Source organism: Letharia lupina, assembly GCF_014066315.1.
Source record: "Letharia lupina isolate WasteWater1 chromosome Unknown contig_10, whole genome shotgun sequence".
Taxonomy (NCBI): domain Eukaryota; kingdom Fungi; phylum Ascomycota; class Lecanoromycetes; order Lecanorales; family Parmeliaceae; genus Letharia; species Letharia lupina.
The window spans coordinates 1,980,016-2,000,685 of record NW_023502979.1 but is presented as its reverse complement, the minus strand read 5'-3'; the positions used below and the strand labels follow the sequence as shown (position 1 = coordinate 2,000,685).

At 51.3% G+C, this 20,670-nt stretch overlaps 8 protein-coding genes across 8 annotated transcripts; 5 read left to right on the top strand and 3 right to left on the bottom strand.

Annotated features, from left to right (window-relative positions):
• Positions 1–1,372: 1,372 nt before the first annotated feature.
• Positions 1,373–2,951, bottom strand: HO133_000571 (uncharacterized protein; the record flags this gene model as incomplete). The annotated part of the gene is made up of 4 exons (XM_037291510.1): positions 1,373–1,623; positions 1,685–2,756; positions 2,819–2,887; positions 2,949–2,951. 4 exons carry the CDS (start codon positions 2,949–2,951, stop codon positions 1,373–1,375), a joined length of 1,395 nt encoding a protein of 464 aa, XP_037152945.1.
• A 628-nt stretch (positions 2,952–3,579) lies between these two features.
• Positions 3,580–4,431, top strand: HO133_000570 (uncharacterized protein; the record flags this gene model as incomplete). The annotated part of the gene is made up of 3 exons (XM_037291509.1): positions 3,580–3,840; positions 3,901–4,205; positions 4,257–4,431. The coding sequence occupies 3 exons, from the start codon at positions 3,580–3,582 to the stop codon at positions 4,429–4,431; spliced, it is 741 nt and encodes a 246-aa protein (XP_037152944.1).
• A 3,342-nt stretch (positions 4,432–7,773) lies between these two features.
• Positions 7,774–8,948, top strand: HO133_000569 (uncharacterized protein; the record flags this gene model as incomplete). The annotated part of the gene is made up of 2 exons (XM_037291508.1): positions 7,774–8,176; positions 8,731–8,948. 2 exons carry the CDS (start codon positions 7,774–7,776, stop codon positions 8,946–8,948), a joined length of 621 nt encoding a protein of 206 aa, XP_037152943.1.
• An 814-nt stretch (positions 8,949–9,762) lies between these two features.
• On the top strand, positions 9,763–10,533 carry HO133_000568 (uncharacterized protein; the record flags this gene model as incomplete). Its single annotated transcript, XM_037291507.1, has 1 exon — positions 9,763–10,533. The coding sequence occupies one exon, from the start codon at positions 9,763–9,765 to the stop codon at positions 10,531–10,533; it is 771 nt and encodes a 256-aa protein (XP_037152942.1).
• A 3,815-nt stretch (positions 10,534–14,348) lies between these two features.
• HO133_000567 (uncharacterized protein) lies at positions 14,349–15,316 on the top strand (the record flags this gene model as incomplete). Its single annotated transcript, XM_037291506.1, has 2 exons — positions 14,349–14,778; positions 14,937–15,316. 2 exons carry the CDS (start codon positions 14,349–14,351, stop codon positions 15,314–15,316), a joined length of 810 nt encoding a protein of 269 aa, XP_037152941.1.
• Positions 15,317–15,822: 506 nt separating this feature from the next.
• HO133_000566 (uncharacterized protein) lies at positions 15,823–16,171 on the bottom strand (the record flags this gene model as incomplete). Its single annotated transcript, XM_037291505.1, has 2 exons — positions 15,823–15,921; positions 15,956–16,171. 2 exons carry the CDS (start codon positions 16,169–16,171, stop codon positions 15,823–15,825), a joined length of 315 nt encoding a protein of 104 aa, XP_037152940.1.
• A 37-nt stretch (positions 16,172–16,208) lies between these two features.
• HO133_000565 (uncharacterized protein) lies at positions 16,209–18,296 on the bottom strand (the record flags this gene model as incomplete). The annotated part of the gene is made up of 2 exons (XM_037291504.1): positions 16,209–18,172; positions 18,263–18,296. The coding sequence occupies 2 exons, from the start codon at positions 18,294–18,296 to the stop codon at positions 16,209–16,211; spliced, it is 1,998 nt and encodes a 665-aa protein (XP_037152939.1).
• A 1,370-nt stretch (positions 18,297–19,666) lies between these two features.
• On the top strand, positions 19,667–20,510 carry HO133_000564 (uncharacterized protein; the record flags this gene model as incomplete). The annotated part of the gene is made up of 2 exons (XM_037291503.1): positions 19,667–19,697; positions 19,882–20,510. 2 exons carry the CDS (start codon positions 19,667–19,669, stop codon positions 20,508–20,510), a joined length of 660 nt encoding a protein of 219 aa, XP_037152938.1.
• Between the last annotated feature and the right edge of the window lie 160 nt (positions 20,511–20,670).

Sequence of the window (20,670 nt, the reverse complement as noted above, 5' to 3'; positions counted from 1 at the left end):
TACTGCGGTCGAGGAATCGACCCGATCTGTTTTGGGGAATCGAATGTCATGAGCATGGATAGCTCCCGAGCAACTGCCATAGAGAGAATTGGGCTTTACAGAAGGCTGATGTTCCAGTCGACGCATCGCATTCAGTTTATGCAACGGAACTTCCAGCCGGTTTTACATCACCTTTTATATTTGTGCCCTAAGGTGAAGTGCTTGCTTCCATGCAACTGTATTTATATTTTGTCTGATCTGAGTTCCCTCAATTCAGAGCTGCTCTGTATCTTAAGATTCTTGGAATGCACAAGTGTATGCATGTCAAAGACTGTCCACTCTCTGCGTCATGACCTGTCTGAGCGCTCCAACGGGCTCATCGGGTAAAATGTTAGACAATGTGGTGGAGATGGCCGCGTTCGTGACCTTGGATATGTTGTCACACAAGTTCATTATTGTCCTCTGATACACTGCCCGCTGCATGCTGATAATGAATGACGGGATTCTTTGTTTGACCCTGCTATAGGCATCTTTTCCAGTCTCGCCAGCTAGTTCTGTCATAGATAGCACCATTTCAGTTGAATGATAGCATAGCCAGATGCCACATTGATAGATGTCGCTATTGCGATCAGCAACAATGAGTGATCGATCCGGCGGCAGGAGTCGCCATCTTGTCAGCTTCGGTTCTTGTAGCTTTTCATTAAATAGAATTCGGGGTTTGGTCAGAAAGAATTCGAGCCTCTTGACGTGCAGTAGTAGATGCTGGATTGAAGTGTATTTATCTTCGTAGACTCCTCTCGATCACTAGGTGTGAGCTTCTCGTGGCTGCTTGGGACAATCTAGAGACTAGCACGGTTTGTCAGAATCATTTAACAAATGAAAGCACGATGTATCAATGGAGAGCGACTCCGACACTCCTCGAATGACCAAAGTGTAGACGTGAGCGGGCCACGAACAGCTCGGTCTTTCCAATGAAGCACAGGCGGGTGATACGTCACCGTGACATGCAACAAAGAGGGCAGAAATTTGTCGTTGACTGATGATGAAGGATGGAAAGAGGAGTAAAAAATCGTAAATGCTAAGAGTAGAACTCTAGAATGTGAATCGGGGCTCCCGACACCGGCTCTCTGCGTTGTAAAACAGCAGGTCTCTAGCTAAAGAAAAGGATACACGACGGAGATATAGGACGGAGGCAATTTTCACTGCGTGCTTGAGTGAAGCATCCAGAGTCAAAGAGGAGGCGACAGCTCAACTAATTCTATTAAGGCCATCATGTCAAGATTTGTTTAAGACAGGCTCCGAAACTGAAGTAGACTGCCGACGATGGCGTTGGCGCCAAGGCAGAAGCCCGTGTAGCATCCCCGCCATCACTCACCACGAGGTCCTCCTGCTCCTACAAGTACAAACCCTCAGGCTCCCCCTCAGTCTTCGTCTTCATCACTCTTTCTCGTGCTGATCTGAAGTCTGCCATCTGGACCCTCATCCTGCGCTCACGGAGGGCCATCAGTCCAGCCTCAGAGCAGATGGCTTTGATGTCAGCGCCAGAGAGGTCATCTTTCTGGTTGATGAACTCGTCAAGCTCGACGTCGTCGTTTAAGGACATCTTGGATGTGTGGAGGGTGAAGATCTTCTTCTTGGTATTCTCTGTACACAGATTAACACTGTTGACGATGGTGAAGGGAGGAGTAGAGTAAAGGCGACCTACGATCTGGGTTCTCAAAAAGAATTTTGCGGTCAATTCTTCCAGGGCGAATGAGGGCAGGATCTAACGTGTCAATCTTGTTGGTGGCCAGAATGACCTTGACATCTCCTCTGTCATCAAAACCATCCAGCTGGTTGAGCAACTCTAACATAGTCCGCTGCACTTCACGCTCTCCTCCAGATGTTGACTCGTAACGCTTTGTACCGATGGCATCAATCTCGTCGATGAAGACAATCGAAGGTGCGTGCTCGGCGGCGACCTGGAAAATTTGACGAACCAGCCGTGGCCCATCACCCAGGTACTTCTGAATGAGTTCACTGCCTACGATGCGAAGGAACGTAGCGCTGGTCTGATTTGCAACGGCTTTGGCGAGTAAAGTTTTCCCGGTCCCAGGTCCACCATAAAGTATGACACCTTTTGGCGGCTTGATCCCCATCTCTTCGTAAAGTTCCGGATGCAATAGTGGTAGCTCGACAGCTTCTCGTACTTCTTGGATCTGTTGCTCAAGTCCACCGATGTCTGCATATGACTCCGTAGGTGCCTTGTCTAACTTCATGACCGACACCAACGGATCCGCGTCATCCGTCAGGACACCAACCACCGAGACTGATTTATGATGGAGCAAGATGCTAGCTCCAGGCTCGAGAAGGTCCTTGTCGACGAAAGACATGATGGAAACATAGTACTCAGGCCCAGTGGCGCTGGAGACGATGGCGTGGTCATCGTCAATCATTTCCTCCAAATTGCCGACGCCCATCGGGCTGCCTCTCATATCATCAACACGACTCCTTTCGTCGGCATTCCTATCCAAAGCATCGGAATCTCCACCTGCTGATGCTGGAGTGGCAGTGTTCTGTGCCTTTGCTTTGCGTATTCGCTCTTGATTCTCTACGTATTCCTCTTCAAGTAGGAGGTGGTCATGTACACGTTGCATCCGTAGGTACTTCAGCTTGCACCGAGATGTAGGATAGATGACTGGTAGCTTGGTTGATGCATTTGGACCAGCGGCCTTGCGCTTTCTTCGGCCGATACGCGTCGTCGGAGGTGGAGGCTGTTCATACTTGGGCTTGTCCTTCTGTGATGACCAGAATATTAGCTGGACTCCAGCATCAGTATGGAGACGCTGAGCACTCATACCTTTTTGTCCTTGTCATCCTTACTATCTCCACCTGGTGGGGCACCACCAAGACCAGAGGTATTGTTTCCCTAGATGGACGTTTCATCAGTCGCTGTTTGAATCGCCGCCATGAACACCGAACGAGCTTACCATGACAAGTTCAATCAGATATGAGTCAGTCAGGTATGGGCGATGAAGGCTGAATGCTCGAGATGTATTCAAAGAGCTGTCCAACAAGAGTGGTGAGAATAGTGAGGCGATAGGGTATGGTAAACGTGGACAAGTGATGATGAGAGCTTGGCTTGGCAATTCTGCGCAGCTGGCGATCTTTGATCTGATTGGCCAGCAAGCTTTCTACCAAGAAACTGCAGCCTTACCAACGGCAATGATTCTGCGATGCAACTCTTCACTTCTCGGATTCCTTTATGTGAATCATACTCGCTCTCAGAGTGAAGCTACTACTCAACCCGAATTTACACTCTGATGCTTTCTCGCCATTGACTCACCACCACCACGCTGTGCTATCTTCCGCAAGCTACCTCTAGATCTCCGACTCATCTCGAGACTGTCACACCATCTCTTTGTCCATCTCAAGGTCGACATTGACAGCACAAAGAAATTTTGTCTTTACAGACAGAGGTTGCCTACAGGTCTCACAACACAAAGCAGCCTTCGGGCGGAGTCGCTACAATAACTTTGTTCAATTCCCAGCCATCTCTCCTCGTTATAAACTCATCTATAACTCGCCTTCCACAAGCTCATCTTCACATTACCTCCAGCCATGTCATCCAGCCGTACTCGCCGCATTGCAAAAGAAGTGGCCGATATCCACTCGGACAATCTCTCAAACATAAAGGCAGATCCAGTAGGGAATGGAGATGACCTGACCCATCTCAAGGGCTCCTTCAAGGGTCCACCTGGCACACCATATGAGGGAGGCACATATACGATCGACGTCAAGATACCTAATGACTACCCTTTCCGGCCGCCAGTGATGAAGTTCGATACAAAGGTATGGCATCCAAACGTTAGCAGCCAAACGGTAAGTGAATGCTCTCCTCCCATTATTTTACAAAGCCGCAGCTGACAAACGGACTGATAGGGTGCCATCTGCCTCGATACTCTCTCCACTGCTTGGTCCCCCGTCCTTACCGTCAAATCTGCTCTCTTGTCCCTTCAATCCCTTCTCAGCACGCCAGAACCCAAAGACCCACAAGATGCAGAGGTGGCCGGCATGCTGACGAGGAATCCGAAGGAATTCGAACGGGTTGCCCATGAGTGGGCTGTGAAGTACGCTGGGGCACCGAAGAAAGAGACTGGGGAAGGTAGTGGTGGCTCCAAACCGGAGACAGCAAAGCAGAAGCAGAAGAGGTCGAAGGAGGAGGAGGCGGCAGAGAGGGCTGCTCTGTATGTTCACCCCAACGTACTGCCCGCAGGTGCGGTTGCTGATATCTACAGGTACGGGGGATATAACGAACAAATGATCAACCGCTTCGTATGGATGGGCTTCGACCTCGACCGGGTGGTCTCAGCCTTTGACTACGTCGGCATTGATCCCAACGATGGGGAGGATTACGAACTGGAGGAGGCATACATTGGAGACATCACAGCTAGGCTTTTGGGCGAGCCATAGCAGCGAGTGCTCAAGGTTTCTGCTGCTCACGCATGGTCTGGTGTTAGGATAATGGCAAGCCTGCTACCGGGAATGAGACTGAAGCTCAGGATTTGGAGCTATGTATAATGACACCCATCACTTGACTGTTGGCATCCCGGAGTCTCGTCTAATTACGACACGTACATTCTCCTGGGTGCATGCCTCCATGCTAGATACCATTCAATGAGATATGATTTGCCACTCCCCAAAGTCTCTTGTTGCCCATCTCTCTTGGCATGATCAACAAAAGATACGCACAAGGAGATCAACTTAGGCTTCAAGCAAAAGATTGCTGATCACAAACTTCGTTGTCCGTGCCCAAATATATACTGCGTACCTACATTAGTCGCTCACAACCTCTCAATCTCTAGCGTGGGGTGAGAGCCGTTACAAAGTTGCAACCCTAATAAATACCCGTAGAGGCGTGACGCGGGAGCCGTAATGCGGGGAAGGCGCAAATGAATTCTTGGCTTTTCCTTTTCTTTTCCTTTCCTCGAACCCTTGCCTCTCTTCTACGGCACGGCACAGCGACTAGACAACTGACCTCATGCGCAGGCATCATCTGTTGAACGACATACTCTCATCACGCTACCCAACAATGTTGCTGTACAGTTCGCAGCCGGACAAATTCGCTCCTTGCTCCTCGCATCTCGCGTCGATCACGAGAACCGCTACATTCGCCCCTCCAGCCCTCGAGCCGGAATCCGCTGTCTTTGGTGAGCAGCTACTGTTGTACTGCCGAGGAAAAGACCGCAGATGACTTCCACTGGGAAGACCGAAAAGCAAGAGATGCCGTACGAAGCGTTCGACGACGAGCCTGCACTCGGTGGACGAATTGCGACAGAGTTCGACACGCACGTTGTGCCCACCTTCATCGACCGACACAACATAGGCAATGCACGAACACGAGGTCTCGGCTCGATCCTCAAGCTCGGGCAAAAAATCTCAACATCGTCCTCGTAGTCTTCTACGTGCTCTACATTCTTATCGACGTCCCAAGCAACTGGTTCGTTGAATTAGTTGGCACCGGACACTACTGCCTAGGACTCGTCAGTCGTCATCGGTTAGGGAATCGTAGGAACGCGTCTAGGCACTGTCAAGAGGTATCGCGGCCTTATCGCTGCACGGTTCTTCTTAGGACTCTGCGAGGCAGGCTTACTTGGAGCCCTGGTCCTCTATCTAATGTTCAACCATTGACATGAACTGCTGTGCCGCTGGGAACGTTCTACTGCGCTGCACCTTTGGGTGGAGCCTTTGGTGAAACTTTTTGCCTCTGGATTGGCTAAGATAAGGTTCGGTGGACATGTTCGATTGTGGAAGATTCACTTTGTGGAAAGATTTACTTTGTGGAAAGATTTGCTTTTCGGACAGATTTACTTTTTGGAAAGATTAACTTTGTGGCAGGGCTAGCATGGTGCTGTTCTTCATCCCACATACGCCTGAACGAGCGACGTACTTGACGGAGGAGGAGAAAGCTGCGGCTTCTTTTTGCATGAAGTTCAATGCCTATGGAGCTAGCAACAAGTCCGACTCAGAATTTGAAACGTTCCCATGGACGTGGGCTTGTATGGATGTTGTAAAGCGGATACGGTATCTCTGTCATAAGATCTCCTTGTCATTATTACACCAATCTACAGCTTCTGCCTTCTTCTTCCAGTGGGTCTTCATGTCGCAGCGATCCTTCCCTGATCAAACGCAAGGTTGAGCTGTAAGACCCGTCTCGGGAGCATTGGAGTTTCGTGAAGATGTCTTGTGGCTGAAGCAGTACTTGAAAGAGAAATGTGGACTCCGAAGACTTGAAAAGCATCAGCTCTAGTCTCGGCTAGAGTAGCGTCATTGCACAGCTCTCTATGATCCCGCCCAACACATGGGCCTTGATTGGGTAGCAGAACTTTCAAGAGTAATGCTCTGCACATACCTGTCAGACGAAGTTAAGGCGCGAGAGCCAATCGTGATAAAGGTTGCTCGCTTGCATTTGTTGGTTACACAATGCCTTATGTTCCTGCAAGGCCCCGAATGCATCATGGACAGTGATTGGCTTACACTGATCATCCTGCGCATTACTGACTCAAGCGTAGAAATTTCTTCGTCGCTGCAAGTCATTCGAGGCTGCGCCATATTGCAAGACTTTCAGGTGTAGTGGCGGTGTCCTGGGCGTTACTGACTCAAGCGTAGAACTCTCTTCGTCGATGCCGGTAATTTGAAACTGCGCAGTGTTGTAAGACTTTCAGGTGAAGTAGTGGTGTCCGAGGCGTTCTGTCAGGCTCTAGTGCAATCATAGGCTTGTACCAATCGAGCCGCATCTGCAATATGTGCAGGAGTTACAGTAAGCAAGGCTCGCCAATCATCTCACCCTTGATTACTCGAACCTTACAAGGACTGGGTGTGGGCTGGCGATCGATGCTACGTTCATCGCAACTTTTACTTGTTTGCGAGGCGATGCGTAAGCGAGCCATTTTTTTGGTACGGCTGCGTGTAACTGATAAGGACCTCTAGGCCTCGCTACGTGACGGAACATCCCATCAACAACGGAAACCTCGTACGGAGTATCCTCTCCGATCTTGTCTGCGGCTAAAAAAAATATGCTAAATAGGAAAACATGAAGCAGGCTAAGGGCGAAAGGCTTGCCGAGCACCACGAGAATAACTTTGAACATCGGCAACCCAGTATTCAGGTACACCATTCAGCTGAGGGCTTCACGATCAAGGAGCAGGCTTTGCCGGCAGTGTACGGGACCACTACCAGACTGTCGGGCTTTGATGTTGCATTCTCAAAGTTCGGCCGCCGCCCCAAATAATCGATTAAACATTTGGATAAAAAAGAAAGAAAAAAAACGTCCCGAATGGTGTCCAATTAGGGAAGTGGCTATCAGTTCGAATTAGCCACCCACGAGCAACCACGACATTAAGCATTTCCACGATATGGAGGGTACTCCAAATAAGCTCCTAAATTCCGCTGATCCTTGTCCGTATCTGTCCGGCCGAAGCAACCCGGGGGTGATGCTACAGCTGATTTGAGAAGAAAACGGGGTCCTGCAGGTGAGCTTATGATACATGCATATGCGTATGCAAGTCAGCACGGGATGGCGCATTATAGCCAGTCATATGCCAATAGATTGCGTACCCCGGCACGTTCTATAATCAGTGGTGGCTTCGCGCTTGTCGCCTCTTATCTTTTGACTTTCTCGCTGCGCTCCTGTCTTGTTAACTTGTTCCATCCAGCGTTTAGCCAACTGCTGGGCCGCGATTCAAGAGTAGACCCACTGTTTCTCACTTCTTTTTTATGTTGCAGTATTTCCATTCTTTTCCTCCGGCATCTTGCATGACACTGCATACACCAAGCCAGATGAGGCCGAGTCTCTCGAGTCTCATCGCATCACAATTGAACAATGCCTTGGTTGGACGCGGAATTCAGGGAATGGAGCTGTCAGACGGGCACATGTGGATTTCCAGAGAGTCTACGTACCTTTCGCCGCTGCGGGTCCTCCAAGTTCCTAGGAACAGCGCCAAACAAAAAGGCCTCACGCAAGCCAGGCGTGGGGCAGACTCAAACGGTCTGCTCTTCAGCATCGAATTCCACGAAATCGCTCTGTCAGTCTCTCGCTTCTGCATTATCGAACCAATGCCAGATGAGATCAACGGCGTGCCTGCGCCGACATTATTCTATGGGTCCAGTAGTATCGGCAAAGGCCTTGGCTCTCGTATCGAGACTCGAGAGCATGCAGGTCTGCAGGTCGACCTTCTCGGACCCTAGAAAGCGTGTTAGCTTCTGCTTGCAGGATCGCTGATCTGGAGCCCTTGTAACTCTTACGGCCATGTCGGCACTTTCCCACCACGGTACCTTCCCAAGACTTCACCATGTCCGGCACCGCTTCATCTGGACATGATTTCCATTGGTGCTCCGAAAAAGAGTGGGCCAAGCTATGCGAAGAATTCAACCACACATAACATACCCACCATGACTCAACGAACAGGTCATAAGACAGCTAGACAAGGGCTAGAAGAAGGCAGGCCCCCCAGATCTCTACTAACAAGCACAGGACCTCCGCCATCAATCGTTAATTCAACACTCGCTGCAAACCCACAACACCCCAGGACCAACCCCTCAACAACAACTTTAACACCAACACCCAGTGAATACTCCCCCTCATCACCTCGACCATGAAGACCTTTACCACCCTCGTGGCTGCCTGTGCAGTTCTGTACTCGGTTTTCTGGTAAGTACAACATCTCCGTTCCTTCATACAATCAAGCATCTTTCTAACCAGCCCCAGTCCAGTCGTTGCTGGCCCTCTACCTGAGATACACGCCGAAGGCCGTCAATTCGACTCACGCTTCGCTCCTGTTGCTCGCCCCGTGTTCCCTCGCAGCTATTGGGACAACGTCACGGCGACCGACACGACTCCAGCCCCAAAAGCGCATAAACGCTCCTACCCCGCCGGACCCTCAGCGTCCGCCTACGTCTTCCATGCTAGACACTTCGGCCCAGAGGCCTAGGTAGATGGGTCATTTGTCTCAACGACGAGGACCCCGGAAGCTCCCCTGAGGGTCGAGCAAGCACGACAAGGTATCCCTACTACTAGGACACAAACTAGACGGACATTGGGTGAAGACGGCGTTAATGATAGAGGACGTTCCCTTTTTGTGATGAGATCATGATAGATCGCACTGATTTGATGGTGGATGGGGCGGGGATGGACTGGGGCTGTTGCCAACGAATCGCCAGCTGGGCCGCTCTTATTTTCCTCTGGGGGTTGGGGGTCTTCGAATTTCTGACACTGTCGTTAGTCCAGAGTTATCAATGAAATTGACGCCAATCCCTCTTAACTATCAAGAATCTGCCGCTCCTTGATTTCACAAGCCGCTCTGGCTTCCGCTTCTTTGCTGTGCCTGTTCAACCTGTTGGTTTTTGGCGCCCTAACCCTACACTTTCTACCTGACGACACATATCGCGTCGTTTTGATTGTATTGCGACACAAATATCAAGAGCATTGTTTCTAGCGTTCGCGTCCGTCTTTGACCTTCTCACGATTACGGGGGTTAAGAAAGAAGACAAAGCAGGAACGGTGCTTTGTCCAGACACAATAACATGCCAACAATGCTTTTGTTCCCAATCTTGTCTACAAAGACAATGTTCCCAGCGCCATCGATTCCTTGCCTCTATAAGCCCTCCCTTTTCCCCTCGTCTCCACTCACTTTCCCATCATCCTCCACAATCTCAAGCCTCTCACCAATCTCCACCCAGAAAAAAAACCCCCATTCAACCGCCGGAAGCAACGGAACCAAGACGAACCACACAAAACGAGCAACGATGCATTCCGCCACCCTAATCCTTGCCCTCGGCTTCACTCTGGCTTCAACCACCAGCGCCGCTCCACTGTCGGGTCCACTCTTCACAGCCGTCAGCCGGGTCCCCGCGAGCACCGCCACAGGAGCGGCCAACGTCACCGCAGGTGAGTTCCCCAAGCACCAGCACACCCCCGACTGTGAGCATAATTACAATGCTGCGAAGCACAACGTCACGGACCACAACAAGACCACCGAGGCTCCAGGCCATGCTACCGAGGGAAATGATGACGAGCGTGCTACTAGAGCCATGGGCAATCCGTCGCCGTACCCGAGGAGGTCTAACGCAAGTGATTACGCGCACCCCCACGCCGTTCAGGCACACAACCACACGGGCGACTACTGCGACCACCCTTCCCACCACCACCACCACCACCACAACACCAGCACCACTGACGCTACCTACGACAAGCTAATCCACCCACCCAAGACGATCAACGCGAGTGCGGACCCATCGCGCCCCAACAACGGCAGCACCACCACCACCGCTGGCCCGCGTCGCCCGGACAAGAGATCGGTGCCGATGACGCCCAGGGTGGACGTGACGGTGTGTCTGGGGACCGAGTGCAGGGATACGGCCGTTGTGACGGCGGACGTGGACGGCGCCGGCGAGCTAACGGGTGTGGTGGTGGGGGCCAAGGACGGCGGGCGCCTGGGCCGGCGTCAGGAGATGGACTTTTCGTACGAGGACGTTGCGCGGCAGATGTCGGGGGCAGGGATTGCCGGGGGGGTGTGAGGGTACTGTGGGACGGGTGGTGGGTAGGGGATTTTTTAGTTCCGTTGTTTTGGGGGGGGTTGATGCCTGATGGTGCTTCGCTTCTGGAGAGGGTTGGTAGAGTAGTCGGGATCGGTAAATATAGACAGTCTTGTTCGCTTTCCGCACCACTCTTTTCCCTTTTCCTTTCCCTTTTCCTTCGATCTGCGCTACGATAGGTCTGTCCCATTAGGGTTGATTCCCGTTCCAGTGTGGTGTGTAGACATGTCATCACGAGTGTGACAGCCTCGCTAACGGAAACCCTCCAACCTCTGCCGTTGGCCTCTCGATCCCTCGATCTCCTTGCCCCCATCCAGGGCGAGCAAGCGAAGTTTTCGCAATGGCCGTTGCGCCACCGGGGCTGGCCCTGGAAACCCGTCCTTGCACTCACACTGCTGCCAAGGCCATCGGAGGATTTCCAAACACCGCCACTTTCAAGCCTCGGGCTGAACTGTCCCTGCCGTCAGCAAATGTCACATATACCCCTTGCAGCGCAGCTATGACCTTCTTCTCACCTCACCTCCCCAATCCAGCGCGGAGAAGCGAGATTGTCCTTTTTTTTTCTTTTCTCCGTTTTTTTGGTTTTTGGGACGAAGGATGTCGCGGAGGATTCCTGCCTAAATCCTGGAAAATGCCTCAGGTGCTAAAGAGGAAGAGGAAGGAGGTGGACAAGGCCTTGTGCATGAACGAGCCTTATGCATGTCATGCATACATTCGGCGCTAGAGCGAGTGCGGACATAGTCTCTTCGGTTTGAAAAGAATGCTAAGAGTGAGAGATGGTGGCTCGCGTAATTTTGAATCCTTTCCTGATCTGGGCATTTTAATTTTTTTGGGCCCTGCATGATGCATGACGCATGATTTGCTATTTTCCCACGCAAGGTCCCAGTCTTTTGCATGAAGAAAAAAGGAAACTATTGATTTTCTCGATTCATATATAAAGTAGAGGCGGTGTGCCCGAAAGCGGGATGTGTGGTTTTCGTCACTATTCGTATTTGTGGAGTGTTGATGAATGAGACGGACGACCCTTCTGCTTGTTTGCTGACATGAGTCATGACTTGCTGCTTTTCTTCCAGCTTGGCAACGGTCAGCACACCCACAACCTAGGTGCTACATCTATCTGTGACAGAAAGAGACAGTCGTCGAAGGAATGTCCCGCGTGTGACTAGTAAGCCTCGCTGCCTTCCTGGCGCGTGCCGTTGATGGCGCCACCTTGGTGTCTCCTCTACCTATTTGCTACAGTGGTGCATTTTCCTGCATTTTCCTTCTATCCGACCTCGATCTACTCTCCTATATCCGACCTGGTCTGTCCAATTCTGCAAATTCCAGTGCCGTGGTAAATCCACAATAAGCTACGTTGATCGTTTTGTTCGTATAAATTCCTCTCACGCCTATCGAGACTGCTCCATGTTCGGATCTTCGATGATCCAATATTTGCTGTTTTTGCACTACGATAGCCCCGTATCCTCGTACGACGACCCTGAAAAATGCAGTGGCGCGCCTCTCCAAACTTTATGCGACTTTCCCATCCTCCGCTTCTTCCGCTGTGGGGGATGGTGGGTAGAAGAAACCCGATGTGAGTGAATACTTACACATGCTCTCAACGATAGGTTGGAGCAACTTGGAAAGGCTCGTTGGAGTCTAGAATTCGTTGGACCCTTGCGCGACTTTTGGCAATGCCGTGAGGCCGTCTTCCTTCGGTGTGGGGGAAAACTACCCGGCAATGATCGGATAGGTATAGGTATATGCTCTTCTTTTGAGATAGACCATGTCTAAAGCGCCCATTTTGATTCTCGTCATGTATCAGCGAAAAACTGTCCTTTCCGGGACACCCGTCCACTCTCGGTCACATTTTCTATCCCGAAATCCTCAGAAGACACCACGAACGAGGTATCCGCAGAGCGAAGTAAAGCCATCAGCCGACAAAGCACATCTGCAACCCACCCGCCTCCCATGCATCTCCACACCCTCCTCATCAACCTAGTCCCCCTCATCATCCTCATCGCCCACATCACCACTCCCCTCGCCCACCCGCTAACCAAACGCACCAACTCCTTAACCCTCTCCGGCCTCACCCTCCGCGCCATCCACCCCCTCGCCACCCTCCTCCCCCTCCAACTCGCCGCCTCCTCCCTCGAAGCCTTGTATGCGACCCTCCACCACACCGCCGCCGCCGCGCTGTCCGCGAACCACCTCGCCGCCGCCACCCCCTCCTTCACCCTGACGTACGGCGGCGTCTTCGAGATCAGCTTCGTGGCGGCCGGCGGGCGGGCGGTGCCGTGGGCGTTTGTGCGGGATTTCGCCCTCGTGATGCAGGTCTTGTCGGGGCGGGGGTACACGGGGTGTTATGATCAGGGCTACTGGGACGAGGGGGGGGAGTTTGGGGTGTTTGTCGGGTTGAGGATTTTGGGGCCCTTGGGGCTGACGGCGCGGGTTTGAAGAGGAGGAGGAGAGGGGGGGCATTGGTTCGTGCTGGCTGAGGATGTGAGTGAATGTATGGATGATGGGCACTACCGAATGCGGAAGGGGGTTCTTGATAGCACCGTTCCAAAAACGTTTCGATGAGAAAGCGGAACTTATTCGTTCACGTCTCTTTTCTGCGAGTGAGCATACTAGGCTTCCAGCACCTAGAACCTCGTATCCAAAGTGGGACATTGCTCGTCCGTCGATCGTAGACACGAGAAGATGGTGCGCTGAGCTGTGATGTCTCTCTCCAAGAGCGAGTCCTGTATCCTTGGCTTGCGGAATCACGAGTGAGCCGATGAAACCATTCGCGGGATTTAATAAAGAGGAAAGAACTTCACTCAAATTTGTCTACGCACTCACGCATCATTTGGCCAGCTATTACTTTCGACGAAGAAGGCATCATCTCAACTACCGGCCGGGTATAGAAAGAGACCGCTGACCTGAGTGGCTGACGAACTCGTAGGAACGCTGCGGACAGGTTGTTCTTGAATCTTCAGGGGCATGCACAGAATGCCCAAGAGTGCTCTCATAAGCATTTCGATCGCTCGCTCATGACTCTTGACGAAGACTGCATTTGGTGAGAGTCTTGGTTTGGTTTCTATCCCCAAAATAGGCCGAGTCTTGAACATCCGCTCGCGGCAGTGAAAAAGCATGAATTGTACTGATTTGATTTTGCCACGACGGTTCTAATGGCTTGTGAATCAAATCGCAGTTGCGTAGATATGAAACACGGCAAGTTCTTCCTCAGGATACACTGCACGCCCATGAATCCAAGATGCAAAAGAATCTATCAGAGTCGCGTCAGGACAATGTTTGGAGGAAAGTCCGCTTTGAAAAGCAGTGCAACACTGTTCGGCAGCAGCTAGCCTATGTTGAAGAGACAACTGATACTAAAAGCCGTCATACTCCAATCTTTGGACTCTGGAGACGTTATGTGCCCTCCTTTTTGCCTCGTAACCATTGCTTAGGCTCCACTAGCCGTCGCAAAGCTAATCCGTAATGGATGATGTTGAGGTTCTCAGCACCTGTACCGCCTACAATGGCAGCACTGGTGTTTCAGAGCCGTGGACAAACACCTACTCCAATCTTCAGCAGGCGCATTGGTTTTGACCAGAGCTGGTTGCAGCGAAAAGCCAGGCTTACAGCGGCCGCTCGTGGAGGAACTAGGTTTGACTTTGGAGGCGATGACATTGCTGCATCAATTCGAGGCAGTTTGGAAAGGAGTTATTTAAGATGAATATAGATTAGCTCCTGTTGCCATAACAACCCGGGTGACATCAATTTACCCCTCTCCTCACGTTTCTTCCTCTGCTTACGTGCAACGAACTCTGACCATGTCACTCATTCAGCAACCCTCACTGGATATTGAAGCAAACCTGTTCTCACTACCTCGAGAGATTCGTGACCTCATCTATACTGCGCTGCTCCAGATCCCGAATGACCCACCCACATCGCCCGAGGAGGCGGGCCCGCGCTTCAGGAAAGGGAGCAGTCTCTACTCCGTGGAGCGATACCCTGAGGCCGTCTATGCTGCCTTACTGCGCTGCAACCGTCAACTTAGAGATGAATTCCAAGAGGTCCTGTTTGCCCGTCAGCCAGTTCGGGACTTCAGACTCGATTGTATGATCAAAAGCGACGGCCTGTGGCCAACATGGATCTTGCTCCCTTGTCCAGGGACGCGGGACATAGGGGTACTGAATGTGGACCTTCGACTCTTCAACGTCGGTCATGGCCATGATCAGTATGTTCAGTTTTTTGACGATGGTAGGTGCTCTCCGAGTTCTATTTCCTACTAAGCACTATCCCCTCAGTCGCGAGACAAAATTTAGGGACCAAGAGTGGAACCGCAATTGGGGGTTCTAATTCTAGTCTTCCCACAGCGACTGTAAAAAAGAAAGACTAACCCAAGCCAACCACCACAGGTGGTCCGGCCACGATCTTCACACCTCTTTTCCAGCTCCTCAACCGCTTTTTCCATCATGGACCTCGATTCTTCAGCTCTAGCGCCAAAGATGATGTACATGGCCGGAATTTGCATGTTAATACGCTGTGTATGACACTCATACACGAGAGGCCAGGGGCAAACTCCAATCCCGACGATCCGCTGTACGATCAGAGACACATTCGTAGTACTTGCTGGTTCGCGCTACTCAAGATTGCAAACTCAGGCCTGCTCCTAGGCAAAATAGAGAAGCTAAAGTTGTGCTGGCGTGACGAGATAAGAGAGGCCGAGGTGAAGGGCACTGGGGAGAGGCGTGACGTTGCTGAGTGGGATTTGTATGGGTTCCGTTGGGGTCCCTGAGGCGGTAGATTGATACCTTCACCCACGTCATAGAACCGCCAGCCTATGATATGGAACATCACAGTTCCATTTCTGGAGTACTGCAAATACAGACAATGACAAGTACGATGTGTGCGAGTATGTGAGAACATCCGCAACTCTCCGTCGCCGTGTCGAATTCCGAGCCCAGCTCTTTCTCACCTAACCTTCCGCTCATCTTGTGGTCTACGGCCAACTTTATCTCAACACCCATCAGATGGTTACGCTTCAGTATGCAATGGTAGCTCCGACTACATGAGTGGGGAACGTCAACTTGAGCCTATATCAAATTGCGATGCTTCAAATATGTTACTCAGGATATGTGTTAGCAAAAGAAAAGCGCACTGACAACACTTGAGGCTCGCGAACGCTTGTTCCAAGATTTTTGGATTGGACATAACTAGCTCGTCTGAACGATCTAATCATTCCTCGCTCACTGTCTATGACGCTTGGTTACTAGGTCACTGTGCTGAGTATCCGACTCTGTTTCACTTGTCGAAGAGCCTTGCCCAATGCTCGATCTCACAACATCTGCTGTGGAGAAGGGACGAGCCCTCCGTATTCATTTCCTTCTCGTCATCTTTGATCTTTGCTTTGCAGCTCGCGGTGCACAACACATACCATCGAGGCGAGGAGGACGTGACCACTTGCATCATCGCCACTCGTAAGTGAGGTAATCAGAGCATCTTCCCAGCCGGGCTTTGGAATGAGGTCTACGATCTCTTCTGGATCCCCATAGCAGAGTAGTACTGTTGCAACGAGCAATATCTTGCTTCCGGCGAAGTCCGTGCTCGAAAATGTGCTGCGGTTGGTAAATTGCATTGTCTCGAGATCCATGGATTGGCTCTCCTTCGCGATCCCTTCATAGTTACTCTCACGCAACCGTTCCAGCACCGAGACTGACGATCAAGGCGAGAACCACTGTCCCAAAACCCACCCGCAACTTCCCACCTTCCCCAACAAATGGCACTACATTAGACCCGTTCGACGATCCACCCGTAGGACTCGTTCCACCACCAAACCCATACATGATCAAGCTTCCCAACGCTCCCGCTCGCGTCTGCGCCGCTGACCCCAACGGCATCGTCGAAGTGCCAATGACCAACTCTGAAGAGCCCAACGAGATCAAAGTACCATTCACCAACACGGCTGACCCACCGGGAGAGACCGACTGTGCACCGACCGCAAAGCCAGTGGGAATGGCGGTGAACGTCTCGGACCCGATCTGGAAAACAGACACGGGCGGCGAAGGCAAGGGAGTAGTTCTGCCATTGACGACAAGTGCATTGCGGCCCGAAGCCAGAGAGAACACGCTTCCGGCGTATGTCACCGCTGATCCTCCGGGCAGGACGCTTTGGCCTCCGATTGCGAAGCCAGTGGCCGCCGCCGTGAGTGTTTGGCCTGCTACTGTGAGGATCGGTACCGGAGGTGGCGGGACGGGTGACGTCTTGCCATTTATCACGAGCGCGTTCCCATCAGGAGCCAAAGCGACCGTTGTGCCGCTGACCGTGGCCGCTTTGCCGCCAGCGCTGATGATGTCACCGTTGGCGAGGGTAATGATAGGGTCCGCGGATGGAAGAGCTAAAGGAATGGTGCTGCTGGCGATGACAATCTGACCCTTTTCGACCGATAATGGTGTGCTATCTATGGTAGTCTGGACGCCTGGTCGAATTGTGGTGCTTGCTATAATGACACCACCCCCACTCGCCGCTTGGATCTGGTAGCCTCCAATTGACGGCAAAGGTTGAGCATAGTCTGCAGTGGACTGGTCGAGGTCTTCAGCAGGATCCAAGGCAGGTCCAGCGTTGTGCCCGCTTCCAGGGTCAGCTCCTGGATCTCCCTCGCTAATTTCGCCAGTCGGTTGAGGCTCGTTGGATTTGGGATCCGATACTACTTTAGGAGATCCTTGTGCTGCGTTATCCCCATTGAGAGCGATTGGAATAGCTGTCGAAGTAGCAGGATCATCGTTTTTACTATTTACGGGAGGTTGGATGGGATCTGGCGGGTTAGGCTGTTGTTCGCCGGGATCTTGGGGATCGGCTTTTGGATCGTTGGCGGAAGGCTTGACTGCATCTGGTGGGTGAGCGTTCTGCTGTCCAGGGCCTTGGGGATCAGCTTTTGGAGCAGGAGAGTGGGTTGCTGGATTCCCGTGACCAATCGGATTGGCTGTCGGTGTCGGTGGAGCATGTGGGGGAGCTACAGGGCTTCCTGGGGCAGGGGTAGGTTGCGAGCCTTTTCCCGGATCTGGAACCAGAGCTGTTGCTGTGTGCAGCGCAATTGGAGGATCAAAAGCACCCCAAAGCACCGCGTTGCAGGTACTCCATGCCGGGTCCAAGATGGTGAGGTCTTGAGGCAGGGATAAGTAAGGGCCATTCGTAGTGCTTTCCAGCGAAGCATCCAGGCCCATACAGGTCCCGTTATAGATCGTTGGATGCTGCAGCTCTGTGACATTGATTGCGGAAAATCCTTGATAAAAGCCTTCTGGTTCACCCGTGCATATCGATGTGGACAAAAGGCCTGGCTGATAAGCGATTGTGGTATTGTATACGTTTCCGCGCGTAAAGTCACCGTCGCCGAAAGACGGACACACATCTGATGCTCTCAAGTTACGATAGGCCACGTAGACTGATGGCGAAATGCTGCAGGTAGCGTCAGTATCAGGGGAGAGGCTAGAAGCCTGGGCATGGACTAACAACGTGACGCCATTCGAGACTAGACTTTGAGGATTGACTGTTGTTGTTGGTGCTGACGTGTTCGTCAGGCTTCTCGTGTCTGCATCGACAGGCCAGTAGAAGACTTGAACGTCTCTTGCGGTGATCCAGCACTTGATGCAACAGTCTTTCGGAGGCCTTGGGGATGAGAGAAGTCAGTCTCTCTCTCTCTACGAAGATAGTTTCAACAGGTGATGGGTTTCCAAACAAGTCTCACGACCATAAGAGTGGACAAAATGGACACGAGTCATTTCGACCGCGTTGATACATACAAATAATTAGGATCCTCGACAGTAGTGAGTGTCTCGAATGCCGTGAGGGTTTGGAGGTATATGTAGGGGCTGGGTATGCCAGATGCAAATGAGTGGACTAGGTCCGAACATGAACAGGCCGTTGAGTAAACATCGGGGTTTGGCGGTCCTCCATCCACAGGGCCCAATCCGTTCTGCTCTACTTGACACATAGATAGGTTTGCATGGGGGAAAGTAGTATATAAATCAGATGGATAGGGAGAGGACGTCCCGTTGGCTTTTATCGATACCGCTATATTTGTTTTATGCGTCAGTGCAATTGCCAGCTTAATTAGATTCTGCGTTTATGAAAGGCCGGGTTTATTGACCGGTGTAGGATATTGAGGGCTCAAGGCAACCACTCTGCTCCTCTCTTATTTTCCAAGACCAGGAGAAGACTTGGTAGAGAAGAAAGCAGCGGCTCTCAATTGAACAAAGTTGTCTTTGGGAGTGCAAAAGGGTGACGTACAGTTTGTAGACCTTGTTAAAGCAGCTAGTAAGTACAAAAGATTTATTAGAAAGGGATTTCTGGAGTACGCCGTAAAAATTAGTGTAGGAGACATTGGTGACCAGGAAAATATCAGCATGCAATATGAATAAACGCAGAACTTGCAAATCGAGAGAAGAATGCGATCAGAAGAGCGTGGACAAAAATCAGAGAAGGCATAAGATAAAGTTTTGATGCGAGCTGAATGGAACCCATACCTCGCCTGATCAAAGGCTCTGGCACAGCAGAATCACTACATTGGGGCTGTGAAGAGAGGGATCCGTCAGCATCCACTCGTCGTAATACGGCTCCGTCTTTCATATCTAGCGAGATTTGTCAATGGCTGTACATGATTTGTGTAGAGCACTTGCGGCCTTCTTGGCGGAGGAAGGAGGCAAAGCAGCACATTGTGCGGAGATTCATCCAATGTGCATTTCAGCTGCAATCCCACGTCTCGGATCCTTACGCCGATGACTTTGCTGGTTTGACGAACGGAATGGCGGACTGACCGACAAACATAGGGGGACTTGAAAAAGTCGCCCGCAGCTAGCTAGCCTCGACGAATAATGACATTTCAATAGTTCGTGTTTGAGTGTACGAGTGAAATATATTCAATTGCGCGAGATGCTACGAGTATCGAGGGTGGTTTGCATAAGTCCCTACGGAGTAGACAGGGCGTTTTTCGGAAGAACCTCGGTGCGCTAAGATTAACGTCTATTAGTGTGCGCGCAAATCTATAGAATTCTTCGACTTCTTGTTGTTGCCACTGTTATTCTTTCTCCCCTTTTTCCTGAATACTTACTGTACTCGAAGATTAAAAGCGGCCGAGGAAAACGATTTAACAATGAAGACGAACCACGTTGCTCGGGCCATCAGTAATTTGAGCATAGCGCAGCCAAACCCAGTCAAGTCCCTCTCCGATGTGTGATTCAGAGTAACAACGCTAAAGCCTTCGTTCACATCTCAGACTTCTTTGACCGTCGGTGCCCTATGCTAGGATGCTGTCAGCCACAATCCGTTTTTTCTCTAATCTGTGCTCTCGGCGACATAACCGTCTAGAAGACAAGTCTAATACTTTCCAGGCGGAGTATCAACAAGCGCAACCATTGTTATACGAATATCCGACCTTCCCTCCACCGCCTCCTCGAGATATCCTGGAGCGTCGATCAGAATATACCGCTATTCTTCGAGGCCGCAAGTATCTGGTTCCAGAAGGCGTACTGGCCGATAGACCACTTTACGCTCTGTACCGCCTCTACGAGTTCTTTGTTCTAGATAACGTCACGGGCTACCGAAACCAGCTCGAATACTTCTGGAAGCAGCGTAGCTGGGCTGTTAGAGATATTCCCGACCCTAAGGAGGAGGACCCAGCTCGATATGCATTCCTCGCTTGCATTCCTGCTTTACTTGTCAGGTCGTTCAATGAAAGGATCAAGTTGGGCCTTGCTCGCGATACTCCGGCTATCATATCGCCGGAAGAAGCTGAAGAGCTTAGGACTAGACCGGAGTCATCTAAGAAGTACGAAGAGGTGCCTGAGTGGACGGAAAATGTAGCAGCTCTTCCAGAAACGCTGGTCATGCCATCACATGATAGTATTGTGATGGAGGGATTTGATGACCCCAGGGCGTCTAGCTGGTTCAAACCCAAGAACATACTCATATGGGGCCCGCACATCCACTTTACATGAACTATGACTACGAAAATTTACGACTAGCTCCCTGATTTCGACTAGGCCGAGGAGGGAAAGGACGCTTGAACGAGTCTACTAAAGTACACAGGTCCTGATAGATCATACAACAAGCGCGCAGCAATCCGAGATAACGAGAAACCAACATGCACTGAGGTAT